Source organism: Sinohyriopsis cumingii, chromosome 18 (assembly GCF_028554795.1).
Source record: "Sinohyriopsis cumingii isolate HCF-2022 chromosome 18, ASM2855479v2, whole genome shotgun sequence".
Taxonomy (NCBI): domain Eukaryota; kingdom Metazoa; phylum Mollusca; class Bivalvia; order Unionida; family Unionidae; genus Sinohyriopsis; species Sinohyriopsis cumingii.
Genome location: NC_142978.1, coordinates 54793718 through 54814451, shown reverse-complemented (window position 1 = coordinate 54814451; position 20734 = coordinate 54793718). Strand labels below are relative to the sequence as shown.

Below are 20734 nucleotides of genomic sequence, written 5' to 3'. Positions count from 1 at the left end.
ATCGTCTCACCATAGATGTTTCACCGATTGGTATATTTTGTATTGTGCTTTGCACATTCTGTTTTGATTTGTATTTATAAAAACAAATACTGTATATTTTCCACGATGATATTTGAATTGGTTTATACGGTAAATAAAAAATAATAACATTTAATTTCTGGTGATTCTAAGATGACGATACCGTGCATTGCCGCAGGTTGATTGTGACAATAAATTGTTTTTGTTACCAAGTAAACATGATGGCAATTATGACTCTATTAATTAATAACATCTTGTCAACTTCCTTTATATTGCGTCACAAGACTTACGGTTGAATTGTAAAAATAAGTCACGCGAAAATATCCCAAATCTTCCAGCTGCGTTAGCAATTAGTCGCAATTATATCTAAGCATTTATCTGGGTATACGCCCTTTTTAAGTTGACAAATATTCACTTTTATGGAAATTACGACTGCATTGACTTTACTTCGAACATATTGGGCTAATCTTTCAACTGAAGAATACAAAATCTATCAATAAGGAGGGTAAGTCTAAAATATTTGTTTAACTAAATTTTACATTTTCTTCCTAAAGGACAAAACTTTGATATGGTTCTTTGTGGAGAAACCTTTCGTCTCCTTTCAAACTGACTTTGAACAAGTACATTTTGGGTCAGAAAAATCTACGTATTATGCTTAAGACATGACTTGTTTTGTAAGGAATTGGAATAGCGTTTCTACAGTACCTTGTTAAGCTTTTGCATTCAAGTCGTATGTACACCAAATTATCTATCTGTCTATCTATCTATCTATCTATCTATATATCTATCTATCTATCTATCTATCTATCTATCTGTCTGTCTGTCTGTCTGTCTGTCTGTCTGTCTGTGGATTGCTGTACTTTGATTTATATGTATTATTGTATTTAAATGTCGTCGGTCTGTCAGCTGTTTTGACCCGAAAAATGCTACTGATAAGATATCCACTATGGTCACGTGGGTGCTTTTATCTCTACTCCTCCTGGACGGATGTTCATATTGTCTTGGCTTTTTCAACAAAAGGACTTGTTATGATGTACAATTTGTCCTAAATAATAATAATAATAATAATAATGTAAACTTCGTACAGTGGCACAGCTTTAGAAGCTCTAAGCGCTTTATTGTATTAGATAACACTTAAAAACATATACAACGACAAGATTATAAAAGCAAACACAATAAAATTACGAAACACAAATATGCTGACAATAACTAAGGAGGTTAACATTATAAGTTCTTTAATGTTTACAGTTTCCGAAAAATTTTAGATTTTTTTAAAAAGTGAAAATGGTGTTGATCCGACATCTACACGGCCATCTTGGTAGCCATCTTGAATATTTTGCCAGCGCTACTAATACGTAATGGATGGTCTTATCGACATGGAGGGCTCACTAATGGATGGTCTTATCGACATGGAGGGCTCACTAATGGATGGTCTTATCGAGATGGAGGGTTCACTAATGGATGGTCTTATCGACATGGATGGCTCACAAATGGATGGTCTTATCGACATGGAGGGCTCACTAATGGATGGTCTGTCTTATCGACATGGAGGGCTCACTAATGGATGGTCTGTCTTTTCGACATGGAGGGCTCACTAATGGATGGTCTTATCGAGATGGAAGGCTCACTAATGGATGGTCTGTCTTATCGACATGGAGGGCTCACTAATGGATGGTCTTATCGACAGGGAGGGCTCACTAATGGATGGTCTGTCTTATCGACATGGAGGGCTCACTAATGGATGGTCTTATCGACCTGGAGGGCTCACTAATGGATGGTCTTATCGACATGGAGGGCTCACTAATGGATAGTCTTATCGACATGGAGGGCTCACTAATGGATGGTCTTATCGACAGGGAGGGCTCACTAATGGATGGTCTGTCTTATCGACATGGAGGGCTCACTAATGGATGGTCTTATCGACATGGAGGGATCACTAATGGATGGTCTTATCGACATGGAGGGCTCACTAATGGATGGTCTTATCGACCTGGAGGGCTCACTAACGGATGGTCTTATCGAGTGGAGGGCTCACTAATGGATAGTCTTATCGACATGGAGGGCTCACTAATGGATGGTCTTATCGACAGGGAGGGCTCACTAATGGATGGTCTTATCGACATGAGTGCTCACTAAAGACTAATAATAATGTTTTCTTCGTTCTAAATTAAATAGCGCCCCTAGGACATCCAATATAGTCACCTAATCTTTTAAATTGTTTTATCGCCATTCCTCATTAATTGATAAAAAAGTGTGGTTTTTACTAAGAGTCTTTTTAATGAAGACTATATGATTCGGCGTTGTCACTAAAATGTATTTAATGATGTCTAGCTGTATTTGATGATTTTTATAGTGATATAATTCAGAATGTCTTCGAATGAATTCAAAATAATACCAAATTAGAGTTTTAGTTCAAAATATCAATGAACATTTTGTAATCGAAATGAATAATTTCGAAATTACTGATTCCTCTTAAAAATAAATCTGAGCACAACAGTAAATAACTTCCCAGACTATACTTCAAGGAGAAAGTAATAATTTTTTTGACAAGGACTTTATATAAAACCGAATGCTACAATAAAATGACAGTGTGTAGTCAGACGTTTGCTTTCAAAACATTCTAAATTTAAAATAAAATAAACCCTGAACTCAAATATTAGTAAACAAGCTATTTAAAACTTACAAAAATGACAAAAAGCAGTAAACAACCAAACTCTATCCTCAATAATGGAGACAGGTCAAACACACAAAATAAATTAAATGCACAAAACAACAGTGATTCGAACCAATATACAATAATGTTGGCCAGACATTACATTTTGTTGCATTGCAATCAACAAGCCGATTATCGTCATCCTCATAATGCTTATAAGATTAAAGGTCTTGAATCAAGCTTTCAGCAGATCTGGTTTGTGATCAAAGTAATAAAGTCGGTTATGAACAGAGTTTTATTTATTTATACTGCTTGTGGATATATCTGATGAATAAATACAGCGATGATACTTAAATATCTATGCATCTTCCAATGAGATGTTGATTATAACCACATTTTGCATTCAGGATATCTTGATCGTCTAGAACACGTTCCATGATTTTCTATCCATGATATCAGATTCAGGGTCAAAACCAACAACCAGTAGTATCTACAACATTTACCTGCATCATGTGATCATGGTAACTCGTATATGTAAGAAAATATTTGTGTTACCAAACGTGATAGGTTGGAGTTTCTCCACAATATTAGAGGCTGTTTCAACAAGCAGCAGTTACAAAGAATGAAAAGACAGAAACACGGCCTTGTCATGGATTTCTAAATTTGTTTAAGTCCGTCTGATGGATTCATATTAGTTATTTCAACATTGTGTGATGTAAATTTATTTTGTGTTGTGTATTGGCTTTTGCCCAAGATTATATGTTATGTATACTTAACTTATATTGCGTAACTATTTTGTAAAGAACACAATGCATAGCTAATACTTGTCTTTGATTTTAGATTATATATATATATATATATATATATATATATATATATATATATATATATATATATATATATATACTAAATTGGATGCAAAACTGCTTTAAAATGACCGTATTTTTCAGAAAATAATGATTGCGTCATGGGTTAGGTGGAAAGGTTATAAAGTTGTTTACATCTTAATTACACTTTCCTGTCTTACCATTAGTCTTTAGGGGAATCAATTATTGTAAAGTTTGAATTTGAGACTTTTTATTTATTAAAATTATTCCTTGGAATTACAAAGTACAAAGCTCTTGGACTTATGACAAAATTAATAGTTTGGAAATTATTGTCAATTGATTCAAATAGACTTTGTATAATATTATTGCTGAAACATAAGCACAGTCAAGATTAGAATTCATTCGGAATAGACTATACTTGGACATGTGATCGAACTTTTAGGACTATTTGGGCTTAAATTCACAATAGAAATAAATTATATGTTGAAGTGTACTAAACATGTTGGTTTTCTCTCTTTTATGCTATTTACATACAATTGAAGCAATTGCAACCTCTCTCCGTCTTTGAGTTGTGTCAACGTGACATTCTTATAAGATATTTTGTACTGCAATTGATTTTAGTTTTATTAAAAAGCATTCAGTTCCGCCTTTATATGCTAGCTAAAACATGTCGTTGACATCGCTCCTCCATATGTTGACTTGTGTGTACTATTGACGTGTGTGTACTATTGACTTATGTGTACTATTGACTTGTGTGCAATTTGTTCCCTTTTTAGAAAAACTTACCTCCTGAGCAAAACCTTACAATATAGAGAACCTGTCGCATCATCCCACCATACAATCAGGGACTCAATCAAAAGGCTATAGTCGCATTCCATTAATGCAATTTAGCAATATACACGTGTTGAATATAAATATAAGTACAATATGATTTTAAGATTGTTAGTGTGTGGCGCAATTGCCAAATATAAACTTCTGTTGGAAGCCGTTTTTCTTTTATCTAAGTGTTATTTTGTAAACGAGGTTGTGCAAACTCTCCCTTTCAGCTTGTAAACACTGAACATCTAATTTATGAAGTATACATAAAACATTCATGCAAAGGCATATCATATATTCATACGAAAGCAACTAAATTTATTTACGTCCTGAATCTCTTAGAAATTCTCAAAATAGTATTTTTCACTTTAATTTGTTAAGAATTGCTGAAATTCAGCATAGCAAAGGTTGTTGCCTGCGTATCAATTATAAATGCAAAGATCAGAAAGGGCAGACTTTAAAGGTAAATGGATTATGAATGCATATATATATATATATATATATATATATATATATATATATATATATATATATATATATATATATATATATATATAGCTGACTAACATATGCATCGCTGATAGATGGATTATGCATGTCCATATATATGGTTAACCAAGATACGCATCGCTGATAGATGGATTATGCATGTCAATTTCTATGGTTCACCAAGATATGCAGCGCTGAGGAATTCATAGTTAATCGTCTTCAGTTGTATCAGGGTAGTTTGGACTACTAGGTGACGTGGACGTTGAGGTTGTAGTGAAGCCATCATTCCAACTGTTGCCATAAGGCCCAACTGTATATCCACCTCTGGCGTCACTCCACGTATTCTGCATTCCAAAATCATTTCCATAACGTCTCAATGTGCGCGTAGACCTATCATTCCAAGATGACCCATCATAGTGATAGGGATCATTGTAGGCTCCTTGGTTTGAGGAACCTCTGTTTCCGAAGTTATTTTTCGGTCTAGGCAACGGCTTAGACCATTGACCACCGGAAGCTGATTCGTTCTCTACCTCATTCGCCTCGTTTCCAGATTCCGTTCCCCTTACGGTGTTTCCGTTGCCGCTGTTCTTTGCTCGCCTGTTCTGTGTAGAATATCTGATATATAAAAAAAAACCAATTAAATGTATTATTCAAGTACTGATTAAACAATGTCACCAAGACAAATTATCAATGAAGGGAATTGTGCTCAAAACCATTTCTTTAAATCCTTTACGAGAAATTGTAATGTTGATTATATCTGAATGGTAAAGCCCTGAGAAGTAAAAGAACCAATATTTGCCACGAGTTAGGGAATTGGAGATGTAACTTTTATCCTAAACGATGACTAGGCTGAAACGCGTGTTGTAAGGCCTTTGTATTAACAAAGTAATATACTTGAATATAATAGTGTATTTATTGAGCGGAAAGTGATTTGGGGTCTCTCGGCATACTGGTTCAAGAATATACATTGCCTAGATAAGGCGTCAGTGCGGCAAGAGTATGGTGACTGCTCAGATAAAAATGAAATTCTGAAGATTATGTTGTCTGCCCGATATCTAACCCTCTCTGTAGTAGAAATATAAAAGAAGGCAAGCATAAAATCGGGCTAACAGGGCTCCAAGAAACAAATGGTGCGAATCGCGCATGAGTTGACTTCGATTTGTTGTTTACAAAATCGGCACCCCGATAGAGCAGGCATTAATATTTGAGGGTTTAATTCGGTCCTAACACGGGTTGGATCTATGTACGCTAGATCTGTGTACGCTATCTTGTATGCTAGATCTCATACTCTGCCTTGTGAAAAAGAGTATATTCCTCTGATCAAATTGGAAGACTATCCACCTTGTTAAACCATATCTGAGTCCCTAGTGGCCAAGACTTAGCTATTTCATGCAGCACGCGGACTTCTGGATATCATAAAGGTAAAGATGGCACTTAGAAGAACCATATTTGTATCAGGCTTCTTGACAAATGTATAAGGCTTGCAGACTCTTTGCTACACGAACCGATTTCCTGGCTTTGGTACTCTACCTAAGCCATAGTGATCCACTGAAATGAAGATGGACGTCGACTTCGTGATTGCAAATAGGATCTCTGCTACAATATGAGGAACGCTACCAATCGCCGTGAAGGACAACTCAAACTATTGCACAAGAAGTATCATTCCGCCTTTTTATATGATGAGCCACTTGGCTTTAGCTCACCTAAGCTTAGGACTAGGTTTAACGCACACATCATCGATAGTAAGCTAGATACTCGACAGGTCCATAGAAGCGTAATACTTGTTATGTATATCTGTTACGTGTGCTTAATATTTTGTCCATGCTTGTAGATTATAGTATAAGCTAATGTTCAGTTTACGTAGTTTAATTTCGTCCATGATTTTAAGTTGTAAACGAAACGTTGATATACATTTTTTGAGTACACAATATTCTTGAAACATTTTGCATGCACTCAATACCCATAATGCAACAGTATATATGTTAATTTCAAGAATAACACGACCGTCCACACTCCGCGTCGTTACAGAGTGTTTATGCTTGAGTGTGTACACGTCTTATCAAAGAATGTTATGACTGTTACTTTTTATGTGAGTTACGTGTTAATGTTTTAATAGCCGCAGCCTTTTACTAGTAAATTTATAAGATTAAAGTTTTTAGACTAAAGTTTTTAGGATAAAGTAGATATGTTTTTAATGTGTGGACCAGCATTAATTTTTATAAAGTGGAGAAAAGAACTTTTGTGGACTTTATTTTTCTTCAGCTTTTTCACTGGAACCTCTTTTAACAATAGTGCATTAACATTTAACGAGTTTATCTGAGTGGAGCTTTTTATGTGTCAAGAGCAACCAACCAATCGTTCTGATAATCTTTTTTTGGATGAAATTCAAATTAAATGCTAAATAAGGTCTATTACTCACGTGATTCAAAGGCGATAGCTATGCTTTTCGTTTTGTGAATTACATGAAAAGCGTGCACAATTGTTTAGGTGGCATGGGACAGTTTCGTAATTTGGCCCCTGAAAAATTTCTTAACTTAAGGCTATGGTGTAACTCTGTGAGCAACTATTGTGTCATAATTAATGATATGTATGTATGTATGTATGTATGTATGTATGTAATATATATATATATATATATATATATATATATATATATATATATATATATATATATATATATATATATATGCGCGCGTGTGTGTGTGTGTGTGTGTGTGTGTGTGTGTGTGTGTGCGTGTGTGTGTGTGAATTTGGTCTTTCCAGCTTGTGTTCTTTTTGAAACTGATGTGATGCATGTACACCTCATGTGGTCACTGCACAGCATGTAGCCAGTGAAATACCAATAGTCGATTAAGAAGCAGAGCTAGCCACATATAGCAGTAGACACGTTGGTTCAAGGCAAGCAGAATATCTCAAAAACTACCCGGATGACAATTACATTAAGCTATTAAGTACACTGTATTTTTCCAAAATTTTCACCAAGAGAAATGTCTCGTGTTTGCGCTGTGAGCATCACATGTTCTCAAATTTGGCCTTCGGAAATGAAAACTGCTAGTGTAAATTTGGGGGTGGCTGCGTCAACCTTTTATTCTGTGACTTTCTACTGACTTGTCAGGACAAGTGAATGATATTCTTATGTGCTGCTTTATTATAACTATCCAATAATATAGACCTTTGTGACCTCATTCATGTAATTTTTCTTTATGAATTTTTATATTAGGCAGGTGTATGCAAGCTCAAATTTGTGCATTAAAAATGTATATCATACCCGAAAGCGGAATTAAGAATTTATCCTATGATAAGGTTTTATTTTTCAACTTCCAACATATATTTTCTTCTGATTTTTGGATCTAAAATATATTTGGGTATTATAATTTTAACATCAACCATTTTGCATCATACATTATTATTGTGTGCTTTGATTTCTCTGTACATACCACGACATATCTTTTTAATCATGCCATTGTGTGCTTTGATTTCTCTGCACATACCACGGCATATCTTTTTAATCATGCCATTGTGTGCTTTGATTTCTCTATAATACCACGACGTATCTTTTTAATCATGCCATTGTGTGCTTTGATTTCTCTGTACATACCACGACGTATCCTTTTAATCATGCCATTGTGTGCTTTGATTTCTCTGCAATACCACGACGTATCTTTTTAATCATGCCATTGTGTGCTTTGATTTCTCTGTACATACCACGGCATATCTTTTTAATCATGCCATTGTGTGCTTTGATTTCTGTAATACCACGACATATCTTTTTAATCATGCCATTGTGTGCTTTGATTTCTCTGCAATACCACGACGTATCTTTTTAATCATGCCATTGTGTGCTTTGATTTCTCTGTAATACTACGACATATCTTTTTAATCAAGCCAATATGTGTTGATGGATGAAACGAAGTATATCTTCATAGATCTATTGATGATATGTGGGAGAGTAAGACCTATTGTCAGCTATTCTATTGATTATTTCCTTATCACCAATCCATTCATATATATGTAAATATGTCTGCAAGGCCGTAGAGAGCGATCACGTGCCCTGGTTTAAGAAACACCCGGGCCTTTCCTAGTTCTTGTTCAAACAGAATGTTTCTGTTATAAAAAAAAAAAAAAATTGGTTCGTTTGGCTCGGACCCCCCTAACGGGCCATTACCCGGGGATATATCCACGGTTGTCCCCACACGCACACACACACACACACACACCATTGTCGGCCCTGTATTTCTGTGTCTAAGTCCAATTATCTTTATTCACATGTTTGTGTCTTTGACATTCATCTTTATGCATATGTCTGTGTTGTTGTCATTTATCTTTATGTATATATGCATATATATCTGTCCATTCATCTTTATTCACATGTCTGTTTCCTTGTCCATTCATCTTTTTGCATATATGTTTGTGTCTCTGTCCATTCATCGTTATGTATATGTTGTATGTGTCTTTGTCCATTCATCTTTATTTATATGTCTGTGTCTTTGTCCATTCATCTTTATCATATGTCTGTGTCTTTGTCCATTCATCTTTATCATATGTCTGTGTCTTTGTCCATTCATCTTTATATACATTTGCCCTTATCTAGTTCCATTCATCTTTATTCACATGTCTGTTTATTTATCCATTCATCTTTATTTATACGTATGTGTCTTTGTTCATTCATCATTATGTATATGTGTATGTGTATCGGTCCATTCATCCTTATGTATATATATATGTCTGTGTCTTTGTCCATTAATCTCCATATGTCTGTATGTCTTTGGCCATTGTCCATTCCTCTTTATGTGTATGCCTGTGTTTCTTTAAAACAAATATTTATCTTACGTGGGAGAGTGTTGTTAATATAAACTGAGGTAGACTGTCGTTGCTATTTTCATTTATTTGTCGGTCTTTTCTTTCAAATTAACGATCTAAAGCAATGTTAATAGCATCATTAGGATATCTAGGTTGATTTATGACAGAGATTTAAAATATAGACCCTGTGCAAGGCACGGTCGTTGTAAAAACATTGTTTCGTCATAATTCATTACACGTTAAGATTAAGGTTTCAAACATCAGTATTTTTGTATGTTTTATTGTTTATTTATCATCATCCTATTTTGTCTTTTTGCTTGATTCAAACAGGGAGCCGCGATGGCTCATTGGGTACAGTGTCAGATTCGTACTGCAAAGGTCCTGGGCTCGATACTCGCCATTGTTAGTTGAGGTTGGCTACTTTCACGTGTCCTTGGGAAAAGCACCATGCTCTCATTTCTCGGCATGAGAGAGACAATAGTGTGCTAAAATGTTATAACACAAAACAAAACAATGCCAGGCATAATAAACAGAAGACGGCACAAAGTTACGAATGTGTTTGCCTATTAAGTGACAAATTACTGGTGACAAGTGGAGTGCTGAGAACATTTCGAGTTAAAAACATTTTAATGGTAAACTTCGCCCACATAAATAAATGATAGTATGGCGGCTTTTATCGTCACGAACATTTTAATTTTGTACACGTCTTGGTGATGAATATATGGGGTGATTATTATGTAAATGCTCTGGATAATGTTTATATGACAGCATATGCTTTTAAAATTAAATTCTTTGCACTGTTCGTCGTATTCTGGGTTACTATCCCATACCCTGCCCAAATGACATGAATAAAATAGATTCGTCCAAACTAAAATGGCTCGCAGTTGTAAGTCAGTAATAAAAAAAACTAATGCATACTGTACACAACTGTACAACTGTACGAAGAATTATATATTACAATAAATAAAAAATATTGCTATATTTTATATTTTGATCTTTCCGATCAGTATTATTGCTGATAAAAGCTGAGCCAATAAACGGTAGGGGCAAATCTTCCTGAAGCTGAAACGACACAACTTAAATGACGGTATCCTAAAACGACACTATTAAAATGACGGTATCCTAAATGGACACAATTAAAATGACGGTATCCTAAATGGACACTATTAAAATGACAGTATCCTAAAACGAAACAATTAAAATTACTTTCTCTAAAATGGACACAATTAAAATGACGATATCCTATATGGACACTATTAAAATGACGGTATCCTAAATGTACACTATTAAAATGACAGTATCCTAAACGGACACAATTAAAATGACGGTATCCTAAAATGACGGTATCCTAAACGGACACAATTAAAATGACGGTATCCTAAATGGACACTATTAAAATGACGGTATCCTAAATGGAAACAGTTAAAATGACGGTATCCTAAACGGACACAACTAAAATGTCGGTATCCTAAATGGACACTATTAAAATGACGGTATCCTAAATGGACACTATTAAAATGACGGTATCCTAAATAGACACAGTTAAAATGACAGTATCCTAAAACGACACAATTAAAATTACGGTATCCTTGCTGAATGACCTTAATGTGAATTTCATCTCTGATAATAAACCTGCCTGATTTTGTAACCGACTATGGGAAATTATTCTATAAATTAAGTGTTTCGGTAATGCCTAAGATCACCGAACATTCCCTTTTAGTGTTGTCCGTCAGCTCTTTACTTATAAATGTGAAGATCTGATTTACACAAGACTGAGTTTTCTTTCAACTTCGTAAATTAAGTCTTCTTTTTCTATTTTCTTTTAAATCATATAGTTGCTATATCTACTACTTGGTAAGTAATTAATTCAGATTTGACAATATATGCAGAGTAATTTATATCGGCAACTTCATGAATTAGAAACATGGTTATTAGGTGACGGTTTTCCCTCTAGATAGCATGCATTGAACCGACCCTACACTACTGAAGCGTATGGAAAGGTATTTCTTCACTGATAATATTCTGACTGAGATCTGTTGTGAAATGCAACTATCTAAAAGGCGAAAACTACTGATATGTAATGAGTTTTATTTGCTTTACTGTAAACATCGGATGGTATCTGTGGTATCAGATATTTCTTAAAACATTAATTGCAAACAATATTATTACATACTTGATCACATTTGCTGCTTTTTGTGCTTAAGCATTTACCCTTCGTTTTGAGAACCAATTTAAATAAAGGTCAAAGGTTGATAGTCAAGGTTTAAGGCCATGCTAAAGGTCGTAATCTGATAAAACTAAAGCAATGGTATAAATGAGTTTAAGAGAGTAACATTTAGACCTTTAAATATCTTCAATAAATAATGAGACTTCAACAAAAATTATCAGGGCATAGACCAAAATTATAAACTTGTAGGGATATACAATTAATAAATGTATGTGTACGTTTGTTTAAAACTTTTTGGACAGTGCATATATAGCCACCTTGACATCAATATCTTCATGTATTTTAAGGGATCATAGTTTATATTTTGCATAAGGCTTTCTTAATCGTTTACACTAATATCGATCAAATCGTATTTATTTCATTAGGAATAAATGCAGTATCCTACGAAAGCAAAACTGCAAAAGAACTGAATTATTTCGTTAGTAAAATGCCGTCCGAACTGGTAAATTAAGAACTTTCTGCAAAACGTTGAAAGACATGAATACTAAATTATGAACTTTAATTTAGACCTTGAATTACGTGAGTACTAAATTAAGGATTTTATGCAAGACGTTGAAAGACGCGAGTATTAAATTATGGACTTCTTGCAAGATGTTGAAAGACGAACCATTTCATAACTAATGTTGAATTATTCCCCTTTGTACAAATTTTTATGATTGTAAAAGTTCATTAATATCAGATTATAAAATTAGAAATAATATTAGGAAAATATTGTTTTTCTATAAATCTGATAAATATATAGTTTCAAGAAAGACCACAATGAGGAATGTACATTTTTAAATTGCACAATACTTCTTTAGTGACATATTTATCAGTTTTCTACAATTAATAAATGAAGTGTTAAATGTTCAGTTCATTGGATAATGGGTGAGTAATGTTTATTATATTTAAACAGGTGGGGAAACATACTTTTTTGGATCGGTTTTCGTTCATATACTTTAAAGCGCACTTGGCCCAACTAAACCATTTATTCAGGTTGTGTTTCTGACATACAACAATAATATCTAAAGTGTCCAAACACATTAAAGACTGTTACGATGAAGTTCATTTACAAAGTTAGGATTCAAACCCATTTGACAGATAATAACCAGATGGTGAATCCAATATGCTTCGTTTAACAGACATTCCATTTACGAATTACTAATATCAACTGCCTTAAATAAAAAATCTTGTACATTATGGAAGCAGTCACTAAAGTGCTTGGTGTCGTGAGATGAAAAAGATGAATCGATAAGGTAATTATGTCAAATCTATGTTTGTTCATGCGTTAGGTGCTTGCTGATGGATTTATTCAGCATACTATATGCCACACTCTTTACAAATGATCAAATATGTTACGACTCTATGCTCTTAAATTAAGTGAGAGAAACAAGCTAAACCAAAAAGTTTATTAAATTCAACCAATACATTTAGTTATCTAAGTTAAAATGGGAAATTTTAAGACGAACTTACAGTATTGTGAATTAAATCCCAAATAATCCTAAATGTTCCATCACAAGTCCAAAAGATTACAATTTTCCGAATGAATTCAAATATTGAAAGTGCTGATGTACCAATGGTCTTGAATGTGTAGATATACCAATAGTTTTGATGAATCAGGTAGATATAATCCACAATGTCTTCGAATGAATTCACGATAATCTCTAAGTAGTGTTTTAGTCCAAATTGTAAATTAGTACTTTATAATGCCAATGTATAATTTAAATAAATGATTAGTTTCAAATTATATCTGAATACAACTAGAATCACTGATTATAGATTCGCAATGACCGATATCAAAAACAAGAATAAATAATTATGTTTTCCATCACATTATATAAAAACCAAAGACACAATAAAATGACCAGTTTGTAAGTCACATGTTCTCTCTTCATCCGCAGTTGCGGGGATGCTATGCACCTGCTGTGAAAAAATTTCTAAAGAAATGATTATCAGAAATAATTAGTTTATATCGTTTCTCTTGACTGTACGGTATTCCGACTCTACATGATTTTCGCTGACACAAAGAATGGTCAACATAATAATGAACATTTCTTTTATTAATGTGTACCGTGGTGGTCATATTGTTAATTCGATTTCTATTATTAATGTGTACCGTGGTGGTCATATTGTTAATTAGATCTGTATTATTAATGTGTACCGTAGTGTTCATATTGTTAATTCGATTTATATTATTAGTGTGTACCGTGGTGGTCATATTGTTACATTCAATTTAGCGACATCTATGTCCCAATAATAGTACCTTATTTTTCGACACGTTGAATGTACATTTAATTGTAGTGTGAACTTTACTTAAACAGGTGATGAAAGTGTACAGGTCTTCTAATAAATGATTCCAGATAATAAAATTGTCATCTTGAATTCCTAGCCATACATCTGGTTTCAAAAGGCATTTATTCAAGAAGTCATTTTCTCACTTTCCCATAAATATCAATGGATAAAAAGGATCCATAGAAGTACATGTTACTGTACCTACACATGGAACATAGTAAGCACCACCAATTTGAAGAAAGACATGTTTTATTTAATCATATTTTTTTATTGGTCTGGATTGTCTACGTGTACTGTCATCAGTACTAATGTAGTATTTACAAGCCTCAGCACCACCAGGATGTAGTCAATTTGAGCAGAAAGAAGTAACACTTAAATTAAATAAGAAAGATTTGTTTGATAATGTAGGACGCGATTTCAATTTGAAAATGAACTTTGAAGTGCTTTTAACATATGAAGGTAGATGTTTCATTAAAACTGTAAAATATGTTCAATATAATTAGAAATATCATCAGTCTACGAGCGGTATGGAGAAACTATGCAAAATGTAGAGATTTTGAATGTAGAAATGGGGGGGGGGAGGGCGGGCAAGGCACATACTAGGTTATAATGGTGTCAAATACGTCAGCATTTGATTCTTTGAAATAAGCTGTATCTTCTTAGCTCGTAAAAATTACTATAGTCGCCACTGTTACTGTATTTAAATTAAAAATGGTGGCTATGTTCCCTCGCTGCTAACCAATAAACAGAGAATTATTTGCATGCGTTCGTAATCTAGGAACACTTGGAAATCACCACAAAAACGCCTCATGATGCTTTCCACTGTAATTTCTTTGGTGACCCACCCACCCACCCCTATTTACTTCTTCCCCTGTGAGAACTTCGTTTTAAAATACAGTAACATATCTTCAATGGAGTAAAGCATATTTGATCCGCAATTTTAGAGCAATAGATAAATCAAGTCATTTGTTGTGTAAAGGAATCGTTTAGGTTATTGACCGTGGTACCAAGTAAACGTAAACGCTGCAGTGTCTCTCTCTCTCTCCCTCCCTCTCTCTCTCTCTCTCTCTCTCTCTCTCTCTCTCTCTCTCTCTATAGTTGGATATCTAAGACAATTATAACTGATCGACACAGTGTGCCAGACACTATGTTACTCGTTAACATTCAAATTCAACACTCAAGTTGAGATTGTAATGACCTACCCTTCTTGCTAAACTGGCAAGTGCTAAGTGTTCAGATTGTGTACTATACAGAGACAAGTGCGAAGTTGTTAGATTGTGTACTATATGGGGGCGAAGCAAGTAAAACGGCAACAGATTTTCCCGTTGGTTAATTCCTTGCAAAGACCTTCAAATTAAATATATAATTATCAGCGTGAAGAAATATAAAAAATGTGGAGGTCATAATAAGTTGATCAGCAATTTAAAATGACTGGCTGAACCAGGCGGGGTCTGTGTGTGTGTGTGTGTGTGTGTGTGTGTGTGTGTGTGTGTGTGTGTGTATTCGTATCTTTTGATTTTGTTGTTTTTGTTCTGCTAAGACATGTTTGTAACTTCTTGAATATTTTTTCTGTATCTGAAGACACGTTCAATAAGCAAGGATGTGAGGTGTTAAGAAAGGTTGATTGACACGGTGGACGTATTTATTACAGCACCTGGAGCAATATCAATTCGAATTTGGTATCTCTCCATCATGACTCTGCTTTGATCTGATGATTTATTTATGGCAACATGCGATATCACAGAAGGAATATCACACGTAAGATGACAGATATCGTCAATCATTTAATATGAATTACAAATACGTTTCTGAGCATCATGCCAGACAACATTCGTATTGCTTTCATTAGACGACAAGGGCTATTTATAAAGTACAAAAAAGGAGCTTTTCTTCTTGATTATATCGGCAATTCATAAACTTGTCGACATTAATCCTATCCATATTTGACAATGTTTTAGCACACAGCTCCGGTGGCCTAGTGGTTAGAGCGTCCGCCTCGGATACGGGAGGTCGCGGGCTCGAACCACGGCCAAGTCATATTAAAGACTTACAAAAATGGTACTAACAGCTGCCTCGCTTGGTGCTCAGCATTAAGAGGTTAGTGTTAGGACTGGTCGGCCTGGTGTCAGGATAATGTGACTAGGTGGGACATCATGATACATGACTGCGGTATCATGCCCCAGTGCTAGACATCACTATAAACTGTCACATTGCAGACATCGTAGCGATATGACTGAAAAATTGTTAAAGCTACGTTAAAAATCCAAATCTCACACACACACACACACACACACTATTTTAGCTGTTCAATCATTTATAAAAGCAGTACAGAGAAAGTTGACCTGAAACTTTCGAGACAGGTTATAACGGCCCCCGTTCCTGTTCAGCATCACCAGATGTTACGAGTCTAGGCTCTTACAAAAAGTAACAGAAACGAGTGAAGACAACAAGCTTTGTAAAATTTAGCAAATAATTTATTTCCCTAGAATATCAAGTGAAAAATGAGAAAAAAGAACTTACGGTTTTACGAATCAAATCCAAAAATAATCCAAGAATTATAAAATAGAAGTCTAGTAATAAAAAATCCTGAATGAAACTGAGTTCGAATCCCGATGAAATCCAAAATGGAAGACGATGACGTCTGTTGTAACCTGCGAAGTGCTGTTCTGTCAACAGTTTCTTGTTGAATCACAGAAAATATTATTCACGTTTTGAATTCCGTATAAATTTCAGTGAATGTCTTTGTCCAAGAATTTTGTAGGAGCACTCACATATTTCCAGGGAAAAGAATTACTTGAATTCAAAGTAATTTGAAGAAACTAAAATAATTAGCCTTAACTTATCACAACATAAAACAACTTTTTCTTTTCAAGTGTTAAGGCACGACTGACTAAATTCTTATCATGGCATGAGTTATAAAACGCGTAACAGATGCCTGCTAAGGGTCAAGAATTCATCTTTCCAGAAGGAATATAAGTTTGTTACCTGATACTTACCACGTCATCCAGGCATGACCTTGACTTTACTTAATAATTCTTACTCTGAGAAAAAATAGATTTTTTAAAAAAAAAATTGTTTACCAAAACTGTCACTGGTTCTGAATCAAGTTCAGAAACTAGACAGTGTTTCTATTATTACATGTTTATCAATGAAATAAAAATGTCAGATCAAACATAATTAAACCCAGTTCAGGACGATATCAAGTCCAGTAAACAAAGTTACATTACAATAGCAAGTAATGGAATTTAAAAAAAAATTAAAACTAACAAACAAATAATTAAATTACATATACATAACACAAAATTGTCGACATTAAGTTTGAATGTTGTCGCTGTTTTACATGTTACGGGATAGTGTTGTATACTTTTGAAGTGGAAACCGATTATTGTTATTTACACTATATAAAAATATTAAACTAGTTTCATCATCAGAGAGGAAATATACATTTCCCTCCCTTTCTTAAATGAGAATATGTTGAGAAAACTTGACACATCACGACAAATGTAATCTTTAGAGACGTACACCAAAAAAACGATTTCATTCTGACGACATCCAATTGAAACATCGAGAACCATGAATGTGTGTGTGTGTGTGTGTGTGTGTGTGTGAGAGAGAGAGAGAGAGAGAGAGAGAGAGAGATTTGGATTTTTAACGTAGTCATATAGCTACGGTGTCTGCGAGGCAGTTGCTACTACCATTTTATATATAAAAAAGTCATTTGAAATTCGAGTCTGGGAGGGATAATTGGTTAATGTACACGAATAAAATATAATATGGAAATTTTATTTTCTTTCTTTTTTTACGGAACTAGCTACAAATATCGATAATTTTGAAGAGTTAAGCTGATACTCACAACATCTACAAATGCATATGAAATGTGCAGTGCTTATGAACTCTACTAACTTCAACTATAACTTCCGATGAATATAGACCAAACTGCGAAATTGTTATTCATTTTTCAAATCAAGACTAATGATCTTCATTTAGAAATACATTTCCAAAATATATGAACAGATTTCAATCACTCAGGCTCTCGTTATCGAGTTTTAAGGATCATAGTCAAAATTATAACGTTTCCAGTTTAAGCCTACAAATAGAAATACAGATGTTTGAATCCTTATTTTATCAGCTCCAAAGGAAACTATTTCTTCTATCTTGTTATACTTTTTTCAGTTTGGTAATATGTTTCGATATTCCCAGTGTGTTATAGACTACAATGAGATATGCACGTTATTTCTTGGTGAATAGCACTGCTGAGGTAATTGTATATTTTTGGATATATAGCATATCAACTAGTCGACTGAATATTTTAAAACGTCAACCAATTTGGAACTAATATTGCGGACGCAAAGTAAAGTAGTCATCTGTAACAGTTTTTAGATCATGTATAATACTTTAGCTTCTTGAAAATCAGGTTGACTGGAAACCCGTCAATATTCCAGTTACGTTTGAGTAATAAAACACGGTATATTGATTTTAAGTGAACATATTGTGAGTTCTTAACATATATTATTTCTAGATTATGAGATTGGCATAATAGTTATAACCGTCTTTTAACGAACATACACAAACACATGAAATACGATGGAAAAAAAATATTTTAAAAACGTCTGCAATGTAAGAGTGACAAATAAATAAAATTTCACATTCGTGATTCTGAGTGCGATCCTAGAATGGTGCAGGGATTCACTCCTCTAAGGTAATGTTTTGCTTGTTTTTATTTATATTTCTTTCATTGGCTTTCTTGCATTTTACACCTCCACTACAGTACATGGTCCGTCGGTAGCCAAGTTACGCCGTAGCATTTTTAAACAAAAGAAAACAAAATAAAGCTTTTAAAAGCGCAATGTACGTACTAACTCCTGCATTCTTTGAATTTATTTGGTATCAAACTATATCCTATTAGTTTCAACAAATTTGTAACATATATAGACAATACAAATATTTGAACGGAAAATAATGAAAATTAAATTGTTTACCCGTGGAGTAGAAGCGGTTTTATAGTCCCGTGTTCCTCATTTTCAGCGGGATCTGTCCATCCCTGAGGAGCACCTTTTACACCATTAGGGTTTACAAGGTTAGGATCGCAAAAAATCAGGAAGAAACACCACACCACACGAATTGATGCTTTTCCCATAATGCTTAGCTGCCGCGTGCTCTGTGAAGAAGTTTTTAAATATAAATTCCTAAACTTAAGCCACTATCATTCACGGCAGGTTGTAATGTATGGTGACTTATAGGTTCGGTGATGAATAAGGTATGCATGAGTCCCTCATTTTCTCCGTGCAATCTTTACTTTTATATTGCGGTATTGACCAAACTTGAAACAAATCGATATTCTGAGAGCACTAAGATTGTAGATGAAAAAATTTCCATATATGCAAATCAGCTCATATTTCGTAGTACATAATTTCTTTGATATAATGACTTCACTCCCTCATCTACCTGACTTAATGGATGTGCACTTTTGGAATGAGCTGTCAAATGTAAATTGCTATGATTTATGAGATGAGCAAGCATTATATTCCTCTAACCTTGATCAGAAATTGTGGATCTTTGAAATCAGAACCAATGAATATGAGGAAGGGAAATACATCCTTTTGTTATCCATCCACACTTTTGACAGAAACGTTTGTCTAGCTGCATTGACAAACATCCATTGCACCATTACTTCTTCAGAACACTAGTAAGCCACACACACACACACACACACACACACATATATATATATATATATATATATATATATATATATATATATATATATATATATATATATATATATATATATATATATATATATATATATCTCTCTCTCTCTCTCTCTCTCTCTCTCTCTCTCTATATATATATATATATATATATATATATATATATATATATATATATATATATATATATATATATACACACACACAAACACAAATATGTTACGCATTAAGAAGTCTAAATGAGAGTTCTACTTTTGAAGACAGTATAACGTAGATATGATCTTGAAAGAGTTGTTCGTTCTTGTCACCTGACCCGATTTATATGGAATAAAATTAAAACTGAGATAGTGAACATTCTAATCTCACATCCCTACATTAGTGTAATCATCTTTTTCAGCGTAGAACACAGCGGGATGACTAATTTAGAATAGTGGTACATCATAATGTTTCTAGAGGGAACTCACTATAACGAACAATATTAAACAGCAATGATTGCTATCCTTACACGTTTCTACAAAAACTGCTATATTTAACGAGGGAATTGTATTTAAAGACACTAAATCACATTCCTTATTACAGAACCTGGTACAATTGGGAAGTAAAACAATGTGTCAAATATGTACCTTGGACTTAGAACAATATATCAAAAATGGACATTCAATCAAAATTCTGGAAATTAACCCTGGAATTGGTAAATATTAATTCAAACTATTTCATATTAGGCAGTAGCTATTCCTACAGTTAACATAAAGTTTGCAAAAGCCTTCTATATGTCTTAGGGAAACGGTGATGAGAAAGATTGCATCAAATTATTTTCATAGGGAGCTAAATGAAAATAAAAATCGTATTATAGTACTTACCGCATTCATCAAACCCAATGATAAAAGAAGTTTACCGTATTACTTAACATAATATTAATGTA

General features: G+C 33.9%; 2 protein-coding genes across 2 annotated transcripts in view; one reads left to right on the top strand and one right to left on the bottom strand.

Moving 5' to 3' along the window:
• The first annotated feature begins 300 nt into the window (after positions 1–300).
• Positions 301–20734, top strand: part of LOC149776680 (uncharacterized) — a 34632-nt gene continuing 14198 nt past the window's right edge. Inside the window, exon 1 of the mRNA XM_089941214.1 lies at positions 301–523. The gene's annotated coding sequence lies outside the window, so the exon portion shown is untranslated. The remainder of the gene's footprint in view (positions 524–20734) is intronic.
• On the bottom strand, positions 4880–19442 carry LOC149776681 (uncharacterized). The gene is made up of 2 exons (XM_089941215.1): positions 19081–19442; positions 4880–5418 (listed from the first exon to the last, which is right to left on the bottom strand). Exons 1-2 carry the CDS (start codon positions 19236–19238, stop codon positions 5013–5015), a joined length of 564 nt encoding a protein of 187 aa, XP_089797341.1. The 5' UTR covers positions 19239–19442; the 3' UTR covers positions 4880–5012.